This window comes from Cylas formicarius, unplaced genomic scaffold (assembly GCF_029955315.1).
Source record: "Cylas formicarius isolate icCylForm1 unplaced genomic scaffold, icCylForm1.1 PGA_scaffold_8__14_contigs__length_24414737, whole genome shotgun sequence".
Lineage (NCBI taxonomy): Eukaryota > Metazoa > Arthropoda > Insecta > Coleoptera > Brentidae > Cylas > Cylas formicarius.
Window position 1 is genome coordinate 5,990,499 of NW_026844361.1, and position 13,403 is coordinate 6,003,901.

At 33.1% G+C, this 13,403-nt stretch overlaps 1 protein-coding gene across 1 annotated transcript in view; it reads left to right on the top strand.

The window, feature by feature from the left end:
* The window catches only part of LOC132706605 (choline/ethanolamine kinase), a 33,394-nt gene that overhangs the window by 10,487 nt on the left and 9,504 nt on the right, over positions 1-13,403 (top strand). The window contains exon 3 of the mRNA XM_060678025.1: positions 1,455-1,785. Coding sequence (XP_060534008.1) covers positions 1,455-1,785 — 331 coding nt within the window. The remainder of the gene's footprint in view (positions 1-1,454; positions 1,786-13,403) is intronic.

Below are 13,403 nucleotides of genomic sequence, written 5' to 3' on the forward strand. Positions count from 1 at the left end.
AATAACGACATTTATTTTCACGAAGATTATACCAAAAAGCAATTAATTGAGGTTCTACAAAGTTTGAACCTACCAAAGGAATACGTCTGTGATAATTATGCAAAAAACCTAGGGCATACAGTTTTAAGGCCACTGTATATTTAATCCCATTGAACATGTTTGGCACAAACTGAAATCAGCCATTCGTCGTAACAATGTTTTTCCCCGTGTTAACTCAAAACTTATTGAAACCGAAGTTTTTAACATCCCACCACAAAGTTGGACAAATTCTGTAAAACGTATAGAAAAAGCAGAACAATCGTATATCCATATTGCAAATAACATAGAACAAATAATAATTAGAACAGGCGATGATAGCGATAGTGATACTGATATATTATGTGAATGATTTTAAGTAATTTAAGTAGGTAATAAAAATAATTTGTAATTTTATATTAGATTCAAACATAAATACAAACATAAATAAATAATGTTTAGTGTCTTTCCTAACAAAACCCCAAATAATTAAATTCTAAGCAAAGTACGGACCTGTTCGGCCATATTTCATTCTTACAGCTTGCCCGGATCTTTCCTTAATTCGTATCAGTTAGTCACTTTCTTATATCAAAGAACAGACTTTACCATTCAGATTTGACCGTCCTCGATGCTCTAACGCCACTTTAGCCATGCGACGTATAGTATCTAAGAAACATGCAACCATTTGATTCGATGTGCTTCTTCCGCGAATAACCTTTGTTGGATTTTGGTCGTCTTGTAAAACTTATACCGTCGAGTGCTGCATAGATCCTGATTCATCACCTCTGCAGAAGTTATAGACCGCTTTGAAACACCACCTTGATATTTTTTCAACATTTCTTTGCACAAGTCGACACGGCCATCTGCTCATGTTTGATGATCTTATTGTTGCTTGTCACACTAGTGCCCAAATCACGATATGTCACATGACGATCTTGTATGATTTTGGACCATCCTCGCGAAATTGGGGTGCTGTAGGTTTCTTTTCTTGATAATTAATCTACGTCGAGAGTTATGAAAAGTAATGGCTTGAAATGTTCACTAGTTAGCTTTGGTTAGTTTTTTAAGTGCCTGTATAAAAAATATTTCTGAGAATTTTATATTAAATCTTTCAATGGAAATGTCAGATTGCACCTAAAATCACTCAATGTTGCCAAGGCTAAAAGTATAAGTAGCAGCCCTCGTATTCTTGCAAGCTTTTCCTTAAATTTAGTTCAGAAGAAGTAGTCTAATTCTAAAAGTCTAATTAAGACCGTGCGTTTTAAAATCGCTTATGAGGTAAAATAAAACATTTTTCCGCCATATTTGTAGCGCGATATCTTCCTGATGGTTGCCTTTGATTTGAATGTAACACAAACTACCCTTTATTTTAAACAAGGAATAGCCCTATGTTTCCGCATTGTGTATCTATGATCGAAACTATCCGTTTTTTTCCCCAGCGGAGGCTTGTCCAACCTCCTCTACCACGTGGCGCTGCCGCCGTACCTGATCGACGACAGCAAAGGCCACTCGTGCCACGAGCCGAAGGAAGTGCTGATCCGCGTTTACGGGCAAACCCACGGCGAGGGCGCACTCGAGGCCCTCATCACCGAATCGGTCATCTTCACGCTGCTATCGGAACGCGGGCTGGGCCCCAAACTTCACGGCATCTTCCCGGGCGGTCGCATCGAGCAGTACATCAACGCGCGACCGCTTCTGACCAGAGAACTGGCCATCCCGAAACTGTCGGTCCTAATCGCCCAAAAAATGGCGCAAATCCACTCGATGGAGGTAAGGTTGTTTCGGCTCTTTCACCGCTACCGTCACCCGATCTGTTTCAGATTTATTGAGGGGGTTGTTTTGTGACGCGGGGATAGGTAACATGTATGCATTTTTTTTGTGTAATTCAATTCGAACGGACCGTTGCGTGGTGCGCCCCCTGGCGAGCTATCGGTTTGGTACCGAGCCTTTGCCGTGGTCGCTTCTTCTTTTTTATATATGGCCTTTTTCACTTTAACTTCTACTTTGTTACTTGATGACCGATAAAGTTTAACGCTACTTACGCCGGAATAAGGTTCCCGTTACTAAAGTTTGAAGCGTAGGCGGTGTTGTCAGTAGTAATATGATAAGTGTCAAGAAAGTTTTTTTTTATTTCGTTATTCTTGAACTGTCTCACCTTTTGATATTTTAATTGGACTATTGAAAACATCTAAAGAAGTCGTTTCTATGGCCGTTAAGTATTTGGTTTGAAGGTAAATTTTTGTTATAATTTCCTTTTCGAAATTTATTTTTCAAATCCCAATATACGGGATATAATTTAGGAATGTCTTAGGTCCCTAACATTATGTCTAAATTAAAGGGTCCGGCCGAAACCTCAATGGGGGTGAATCATGAAAAATATCGCTCAAAATAATATTACTTAGTATAGGATTTTTTCAATCTGTTTCTGCAAATTATGCAATTATGCAATAATATTTTTTAAACGAGTCAATTTACAAAGAATTATTTTCGTTCAGACAGACATTTCTAAATTTTAAAGAAATTTCAAATTCTTCTTCTAGTGCCTATTTGTTTACTGCTGATCTAAATAGATAGAGTATTAGAGCTCATTTCCAGTTCACTGCCTTAGGTTCTTAAGCCATCAAATTCTTCTACGTCTCCCATCTGTCTTTCCCTATTAAATTGGTCGGGGCAGATAGTGTTTTCCATTTCTCATCACATCACAAGTATCCTAATTTTCTTAACGCTATCCTAAACTTCCATTTCTGTGTGCATGCGACCCAGGGTCGTATCATTTGTCACAAGGTAGGACTTGAATTCGAGTTTGAATGCTGATACATAGCATCTTCCGGGTGCGATTAAATGCACATTGCATTTGTCAAATGTGATATCAGCGGCCCCTCCCAATCATTGATAATATAACATAAATATTATTAAAAGTTTCAATACTTTTTTCTGTCACTGTAGATTGCATTGCGATAAACACATTAAGCTTAATCTAATCTTTTTACGTAACTTACGATTTTTTCTACATAAATAAAAAATTAAAACACTTAAAAAGTCTATTCCTGATGCTCAAAAGCAAAGATACTTTGCGACAAAATATATCTCGTTGCCTTACTTTAAGTTCTTGATTGGTTAGGTAAAATTGCAGTGTAAAATAACACTTGTTTAAATGTAAAAAAAAAAATTGTTACCGCGACAAAATTAAAGAAACTTTCTGTTTTTTCCGCCAAAAATGGATAATGAAACTCACAGTCAATATTTGGTCTAATATCCTTTATTTCCAACTAGAGCTTCAATGGGATTTAAGTCTGTTGATTGAGCTGGCCTTTTCATAACCTCTAATGTTTATCGATAATTGTATACCGTGTGCCAAATAAAACGATCCACTATACGATCCGCAAACCCGTAGGAGTTACGAAAAAAAGTTTCGTACAAAAGTTTCTTGAACTCTCCTGAAGATTTAAAATATTATAATTTTGTTGATACAGGATGTCCCAAAATTAAAAAATAAAGGTTGGTTAAAATAAAGGTCACTTTCGTAAGAAATTTTTATTCGAATTTTGCATAGTTTAGGCAGAGATTGTGGTTTTGTGTTTTTTTTTTCATATTTTGATAACCCCATGTAAAATTGGGTTGTGACGCTATTGACCCAGGAACACCGTGATTTGACAGGTCCTGGATAATTCTATTAAATATTGTTTTTGTTGTTATTTTAGCCCCCGGAAACTTTCTTTGATACTCCCTTAATGCTAAGGCTGCACTTTTACCATTGGTCAGGTAGCATTCATATAATTTTAGCCGTTCCTGAGCAGAATATTGCGGCATTGTAACCAAAAAAACTATAACTTATTTAAAATAAACTTGACAACTATGAACTTTTTAAATAAAAATATGAAAAACAACAAAAACAAACAGAAATGTCAAAGTTTGTTTATATCTTAATGCGTAAAAAAAAGATTGTGATGTCATAGCCAACTACATTTTTAAATATTTTGATATTTCTTTGTTGTTTTGATGCCAACTAAAACGAGCATTTTAAGAGGAACATTTTAAGTAAACTTTTTTTTTAAGTAACTTCTTGTTATATAGATTTATTTATTCAAATTTGTTACGTTGTTTAGTTAGCCTATAAAATTCAATTATTTATTTTTATTATTAGGTATTTTCAATCAAGCTAGATAATTATCTATTAAATGTTTCTTTAAATATGAATTCTGAAGTTTTATTAAATCTGTATAGAGTCAAAATTTCTACGTATTAATGGACACCCTGTATTGTCAGCAATAGGTTTTATTCGTATATCTGGAGTATTATATTTTTAAAAGAAGTAGTATCATGTCTTTGATATCTGAATAAAAATACAGGGTGTTCCATTTGAAAATCTTGAGATTTTGTTAATTAACTTCGCCAAAACGGCACCACCAGTTTGGGTCACCCGGTATAAGCTGAGGCGCATCTGTCAAACTGATTGTAGTATTAGTGCATCATCTCCTTAGCCTATGGTTGAATACCTGAATAAGTGGCGTCACAACACAATTTTATATGAGGCAATCAAAATATGAAAAAAAAACACGTAACCTCAATTTCTGCCTAAACTATGCAAATTTCGAATAGGAATGGAATTTCTTAAGAAAGTGACCTTTATTTTAAACAAGGATTCCAAAAATGTCTAGGGTGTTCCATTTGGGACACTCTGTATCATAATATCTTAAATCTGCAGGAGAGTTCAAGAAAGTTTTGTACGGAACTTTTTTTCGTATCTCCTATGGGATTCCAGATCGTATAGTGGATCGTTTTACTTGGCATACTGTTTACCTATCCATTATTTCCTCAATCTAATGAATTGCTTTAACTTCAAAGGCAAAAAAGCAACCTGACAAACGTATTTAGGATCAACCCTTTTATCATCTGGACGAGGTATCCATCTTGTACTATACAAAACCTTTTTCAAATCTCTTGGTGTCCCTTGTCGATGTTCTCGTGCAAATAATAAGCTTGCATGTCTACCCCCTCTACTTGACATAAAGATGCCAAAACTTGTGTTCCAAGAAAATTTGGGGTCATCCAGTTGTTTCGATGTCAGTTTTTCGGTATGAACATTCTTTCTAGTTGCAGAAGCAATATCCTTTTTTCAACAAAATCTTTTGCTAATATTAACTTCTGCAACACCAAATTGCTTAAGATCAATCAAACAGGCAATACCCCGAGGCAGTTTACAACAGAACACAGTTTACCTCAATTATTTCTAAAGCACTGAATAAATGTTAAACTTGAAATTTAAAATTTTCATGGCTAAATCAGAAAATGAAAATGGTTGCTTTAATGTTGTCTGATAACTGAATATATATAAAATGATCGCCCCGCCCCCGCCAAAATTTTTGCGCAGTTGCGGAATAAACTATATTGTAGGATAAGTTATCGCGACTCGGTAATTTGCATTCGGCCGATAACAATTTCGCATTATTCTACTGTTTGCTCATTGCAATTAATACGAATTCGTAGATTCTTTTTGCGCGACACGCGATTGCAACTATTTAATTCCGGGAATTTCCGATCGGGACGATATTTTTCGTTTTAATCATCGCGTTGTTTTCTTACCAAGCGTATTATTTGTCCTTAGTCATTATTTTCGTGAATTTTACGAGGTTAAAGCGACAAACAATAATTAGAAGATGTTTTCCGTATTAACGCTATGACAATATTTACTTGCATTTTATCCCAATGCAAACTCGGTGGAAGGTCGCGGCCTGTTTTCCAACCGATCAAGCAAGTCGTTTTCTACTGCTCAAAAGTGCTCGTTTTTAATTCGACTTTTTCCCAAAACATTCGCTCTCTCCTTTGATTGAAGATATCTCGTATGTGGGTCCCACTTAAGATATGTACACCTTTGTAAAATCTTTGTTGGATAGATGTTAAAAACGCATTCTTACTGATACCAAATATCGAGAAGGGCTATAAGTAGTGATTTCTTAAAGATTACAGAGTCAGCGAATTCTCAATCAATACTGGCTGAAATGTTAATCACAGTACAATTGCGAATATCGACAAACATTTTGATTTTGAAAAAAAGTCTAAAAAGGGCCTTTAAACCCAAATTCCCCAACTCTTGAATTTGGCGACAGCCAAAGAATAATGGAGTTTTGTTTATGGTTTATTTTTATTTTTCAATTTTTATTTATTTGAAAAGATGGATATGTTGAAATGAATGACAAAAAGTTGTGAGTGTTTCAAATCGACTTTTCAATGAAACGAATAGTGCTTGTTTATTCAAATACATCGAATACATCTAAATTTATTTCATCATTCATTGTTTAGTCGTTTTACCTGTCGAATGCTATAGATTTATGAATGGTGTTGTTTTAAGATGATACTAAAGAAATTAATATCCCTTAAAAAATATTTGATTCTTTTTTATCATTGTTTTTGAAATTGGTTTAATTAAAATTTGTTTGGAAATTAAAAAGGTAAAAGGTATATATGTATTTTTTAAAACATTAAAAACGTTGGTCATTTGAAAAAATCTCTAAAAGTACTTCTCGATTTTCTGCTTCAAGAAACTTTATCAATCCATTTCACACATTGGTCCATCGTTTAATGCAATGTTATAAAAGGTACTGTAGTTTTCTTATTTTCTATCAAAAATAATTCCCAATGAGGCGTTTCGATTGCTTCCTTAGTCTTCGTTAAGAATCATATGAGCACTGGATGGTTACGTAAAAATTGATTGAAAACAGTCAAAACGTAATAATAATGTCAACTGCTGGATAATTTGGTGCTCTTCGAAGACATTGTAAAAAGAAGTAATAAATATATACAATAAATTATCCTTTTATTTGACAATTTCAAGATAATTAGTAAAGCGGAAATGTTGCCCAAAATTTTATAGTAAAAAAAGGGTTAAATTTTTTTCCGAAAACTATTTTCTTGCGATATCAGAAAACGTCACTTAGTGATGGTGGTGGGGGCAGCAGAGTCTTTTTTAATAACATTTTAGTGATATAGAGTTCAGAGCAATAAACAAGAAAAAATTGTTTTTGTATGACTTTTAAGACGGATTAGTATTACATTTTGCAGAAACGGTTTTTTAACAATCACAGATAGTAATCACACTCCATGTCAGAAAATAATTTGCAGCATTATTTCTTAATAAATTATTTTTTTTATTTTTAAAATGTGAAGTTCTTTTCTACGAGCTCGTAATTACGTGACATAATAATTCAGCGTTATTTATATTAGCAGTTGTTGATGACGAATCAATCGAATTACCGATAAAAAGTTACCTACCGTATTATACTTTGGGAATTAAAAAAAACAGCAAGTGTATTAACACCGGGACATTTACATTTCCGTACGAAATTTTTACGCAAACAGAGCACTGATCTGCGAAAATCTTTCGATTAGGACCCATTTTTGTTGTTTGTTGAAAAAATCCGCTATATGTTATTTTGAAAATGCCTTAAAAATATTTCATGAAGTGGTGAAACAAAAATAAAATAAAACTGCGCTAATTGAAGAAAGCATTTTTTTTTACTTTTCCTTGATTTCTGCGTTCATCGATTATGGTTGTAAATAATCTTCCGTTTGTTTGTTATTTGCTAATGTTTAAATAGACGGATCGTCAATTTTGCTTTTCGTAAAAGTTGCAAGTTGTTTAATATACAGAGTGTCCCGAAATTAGTCAGCCAAACTATAACAGCATATTCTACGTCCAAAATAAAGCCCTACCTTACCATTATCTAAAAGTACAGAATTTAAGGCCTGAATACTTTCCAAATCGTTTAGAATTTTGCCAGGGGATTTTCTGACAGTGTGGGTTGTCTATCAGTGTTCGAGCAGGTATCATACATATCACACACGTATCAACCAGTAGAACCGGTAGAATAGTACATTATGTTATATAAATATTATAAATAAGGATAATATAGATAAGAAATTGAAATTGAAATAAGGATCAAAACAGAGAAAGCAAGATATGTGTTTATGAAAATGAAGGAAATATTCTGCACAAGACATATTACCTTATACTTGAAAATCATATTGCTGAGATGTTGGGTACTACCTGTGTTTTTTAGATTTAAGCTCACTAACTCGCGACACATGAGAAACGGATTTGATTACATATAGAAGAACCATATTCAAGTACAATTTTAACAAATTTTGCATACAATGTTTTAAGACATATTAAATGAAAATCTCTTACAATTTCATATACACTCCGGATGCACTACCTGTTATATTATTTATATGTGCGCCCAAAGATAACCGAGTATCAAAGTTTACACCAAGATCTCGCACCTCTGGCTAACACTGTTGTCGAAATTTTATGTTCAAAGTCTACTTGTTGTTTCTTAAGCATCAGTATTATTAAAATCCAGTTTATTTTTTATAGCCCAGAGTAGTAACTCCTTACGACAGCTCCCCGTAGTCTCATATACAAATATGATTTAAATAATTTAATTCGATTATTATGTAAACCAAAATTATTGAATCATTTTTGCAGAAGTACGTTACGTGATACATTGTCAAACGCTCCAGCAAAATCTCATCAGCATCATTTTCTTGTCCAGTCCCTCAGCAGTGTATTGAGTAATTTCACAAAAGACTCGTAGATCTAGATTTTTTATTTAAAGAACCATGTAGCCTTGTTGATATTTTGTGCTGCATAGAAGTATATGTAGGTTTATGCATTGTGGATTCAAATGTATATCTTAATGTCTTGCTCTTTTTAAAGAGAGGTTACACAACAGACAGACAGACCAAAACAATAAAACACTTGATGTGAGCTAGTAAGGTGATCAAAATCATTGACAAAAGCAGAACTAAAACATAGCTCCAAAATGACCCTAGAATTTGACGTGACGCCTTGTTGGATTTTGTTTAAGTAATTTTATTTATATAGAAAATCAAAGATTATTTTGGACGTAGAATATTGTTTGCTTCATTATTTTCGGGACGCCTTGTATATCTAACGGCAATATTTATTACTATGGTATCCGGGTTTGTTTACCAGACATCGCCGTCTACCTTGCCGTGGTTGTTATTATTCTAGACGTTAGCCAAAATGTCGGCCGTACGTCGCAAATTTATTTTAATTTGATCGGCGTGCGCCGATATTTTTCGGTCGGATTCGTTACGTAACGTCAACATTGTTTTCAACTTCGCGTGTTACGCAATCGGTGACGTGAACGAGGATATTTTTAGGCGATCTAAAAGTGTCTCCTGATAGTTTCGAAAAAATCCCATCGAACTAAATATCGGCAACATCCAAATTGCTCTGCCAAAGTCTTTGATTAGCATAAACTTGACGAGATATCGAAAAGTACGGTGCCTGTTTCACATTTACATCTAATCAGTTGGAGTGGAAAATCAAGACGCGTCTCCTTTTTGTATTGGCGGCAGCAATGGTTGATACTTATCGTAAATATTGAATTCTTATTGCGCGTTATTTACATGTAGTGTTGTTGAATACTCATTGGCCATGCTAATTATTTTCTATCGGACCGGTTGCCCGACGGCTCAAGGTTAAGGTTAAAGAAAACGCCATTTGATTCGCAGCTTTGTTTTGTTTTTCAAGCGCCATTATTACTTTTACAGACGTTTTGTTTAGAAATGGTTTCGATTTATTTATTATCGAGGCAGATTTCCAGGAAAAAATAGGACCAACACGCCAATAACTTGTTGATAAAATTATTTACACTGAAATGTTACACAACTTAACTTAAACTTAAATTGTTTTTTGTACTTTTATACTTATTATTTAAATTTTCCTATTTTGTTACTGGCTCGTATATTTTAAATGTAATTACTATTGTTTTCTATTATAGCTTTGTGCTAAATAAATACGATTATTAAAAAATATATATTATTAACAATACAACTTCTTTTGTAAATTTTAGTCATCATGTTGGGAGTAATCAGATGACCTATAGTCGTTGGAGTTCAAAGGAATAATATAGGGCTCTACAGTTTTTTGCTGCAAGTTATCAGCTTCCCATATATTTTTTTTCTATTTCAATCGCATGTTTGACACGTTTGACTCGCAAGAGTTTGAATATTCCTCATTTTAAAAGTGGTTATATATCACGTTTATGGGGTGTAATTCACAGTGATATGGCAGATACCGTTATATTTCGTTTTGAAGCAAGAACAAAATTTCCTAAAAATGTATAAAATTGATAACTAACAAATTAATATTTTTTTATACACTGCAGTTCAACTACCTGCCACTCACGGGACCTTTGACAGTTATCATATGTAAAATAGGGCTAAGACCGCTAATTTTATTTATTTATATTAAGAAACATTAAGAAACAAGCATAGTCCGGAATCCATTTGCATTTTTGAATAGCCTATAATTAAACCAAACCTAACCTTTTCTTCAATTTCAATTACTTTAATGTGATGTAATGGGGACTACAACCGTCCCATTAATCGATAAACCGGCATGTTGATCGAAATTTTATTTGTTGTTACGAAATAAAAAGTAAATTTATTATCAAAAATACTGAAACGAAACAGAAACAGAAAACACCACTAAATCGTAAAAAAATATTAAGCAAAGGAAACTGTTTTTTATTTTATTATTTATAAAAACCGCTTAATAACTTGGCCCTAAAAATAAATAATAATTAAACAAAAAAAGGACATCGGAAATAACGTTTGGGCGTAAATTAGAAGTGTTTCGCATTATTTAATTTTGAAAATAAGCATAAAATGGAAGAAGTTGTTACAGTAAATCGTAGCTTTAAAAAGATAATTTGAAAATTACTAAAAACATAAAAGTATAAGTAGTAATGTCAGATCTAACGAATGCGGGATTTCAATAGCTATTAAAATTAAAAATTGATAAAAACTGACTTTAGTTTGGTTAATGAAAATGTATCCTAAAAATCAGAATAAGTAAAAGGGGCCGCAAATCATGTTTTTTTTTGTATGACATCATCTTCATAGTTTGCACAGGAGCGTACCGAGTATTTAATTTAATTTAAACCTTGGTGAATTAGATGTAGGATAAATAGCCCATTTCGTAGTATTTTTTTTCGAATTTGGGTGGGCGGCTATACTCAAAACGAGTCAGCCCGCAGCCAAAATCGCTTATCTATTGCTCGCTAATTTATTTTCTATTTTTTATTATCACTTTCGTCGGTTCAAATCGTTGTCTCTGCCGGGGGGACAGGGCCGGACGCACCACGATTTTAAGTGTCCTCTGTGCCTGTCACACATATGGGGTATGTTATTTATATTGTTCTAGCCATCTATCTGTCTCACTCCGACACATGCATGAAAAAAACGGAGTTGGGAGCAGTCGGGGGCCCACCGCCACTCGTCGAGTACGGACCTGTGCTCAGAGGGTCGCTCGCGCCCGGGCAGTAGTAGGAATCCACCACATTTTTTTTTTGCTCACCTCACTCGTTCACACTTTTAAAAAGCATATCGAGTCGCGAGTGCATGTTGTTGCCGGCATGTTTTTTCGTCCATTAATGCATTTTGGCCCCATTGGAAGGGGGCGCAGCGTTCACCGCATGCACCCTTCATTGTGCTCTAAGGAAGGTGTCACTATACAAAGGCTATTATTCGATTTAACAATGCTACTGCAGAGCAACTATAATAAGATTTGTTCAGTACGGCGTGTCCAAAGTACATCTAAATTTTCTAAAGATTTTAGTAATTTTAAGGTGGGTAAAGATGTTAAAATCTTTGTAAAATTTCAAAATATTCAAAAAAGTTCGAAGAATGACTCTGTTCTAATATTGAAGTCAAAACAGTCTCAGCTTTACAGGGTAAAAAAGGCCGTCTAAAACTAATACCGAATTCTGTTTCCCCGTATTCGAAAATTTGATTTCGCGAACGCAAAATGCCGTTTTTACAATAATCCTATAGCTGGTTTTGTTTTTGAGATGCACGAAGAAACCGAAAATTTGACCATTTCAATTACCCTTTGTGTTTTGGTTAACAATGCCGTGGTCTTCTCTGATTTTTTGTCATTAATATAATTTTTAATGCGCTTTTCTAAAATATATAATATGCTTTCCAAAAATGCAGTAATTTTAAATATTTACAGTTGTCGATTTGGTTATCTAAGATTTTACATTATACTTTAAAAAGACTACTCTAGATTACATAATTGCATTCATGTTAAAACATTAATATTTTAAGTGGAACAAAATTAGAATAGAATGGTGGAAGTACTCTTTCTCATTTTTCGAAATCGTATAACAAGCCAATCGAAGTTCAAAAAAATATATAAGTGCCAAAGTTTCTGTTTCTCCCTGTACCTCGAAAACAAAGCCACCTAGAACTGTTTTGAAAAACGCATCTTTGGATTCACGAAAATCGAATACGGTATTAAGAAAATCATAACGCTCTATCTCTAATACGAAACAGTACACTAATTTTAAATTTGATATCTTCGTTTCGACATTATTATAATTTTTCGAGAATTAATTTTTATTTTCACCGTATACAGGGTGTCTTATTTTATTTAAAATAAAATTGTTTCCTGATTTCAAAAGCATTTTTTTCTATTCTATAAATGCCAAAAGATAAGGTAATAAGTAAAAAGGTATAACAAAAAAAGTAATGGTTTAAAATATAAACAAACACCTTCTACACTAATTTTAAACTTTTCTTTGTTTTAAAATTATTGTAATCCTGTCGAGGGCGCTTTAATTTATTTAAAAAAATGCTTTCTAATAATAGATTAACAAGGTATTTGGGAATGGTGCAAAATATAAATGAACATCTCCTACACTAATTTTCAATTTTGTATTTTTCTTCGTTTTAAAATTATTGTAATTTTTCGAGAATGAAGTGAGTGTCATTTTCATCCTGTCTAGGGTATCTTAATTTATTTTTTTAAAAATGCTTCCTGATATCTATTCTATTCATTTTTTCTATTCTATAAATGCCAAAAGATAATAGATAAAAAAGGTAGGTAGGAATTGTACAAAATATAAACACTTCGTACACTAATTTTGAATTTTGAATTTCGTATTTTTTTTTGTTTTAAAATTATTATAATTTTTAGAGAATGCATTCTCATTTTCGTTCTGTCCAGGGTGTTTTAATTTCTTTGAAAAAATGGCTTTCTGATAATAGATAAAAAAGTACACTAATTTTGAATTTTGTATTTTTCTTCGTTTTAAAATTACTGTAATTTTTCGAGTGAAGTGTCATTTTCGTCCTGTCCAGAGTGTTTTGATTTATTTGAAAAAATTGCTTTCTGATAATAGATAATAAAAAGTACACTAATTTTGAATTTTGAATTTTTCTTCTTTTTAAGTTATTGTAATGTTTCGAGAATGAGGTGTCATTTTCATTCTGCCCAGGGTATCTTAATTTATTAAAAAAAAAAATGCTTCCTGATATCAAGAACATTTTTTCCCTTCTATAAATGCCAAAAG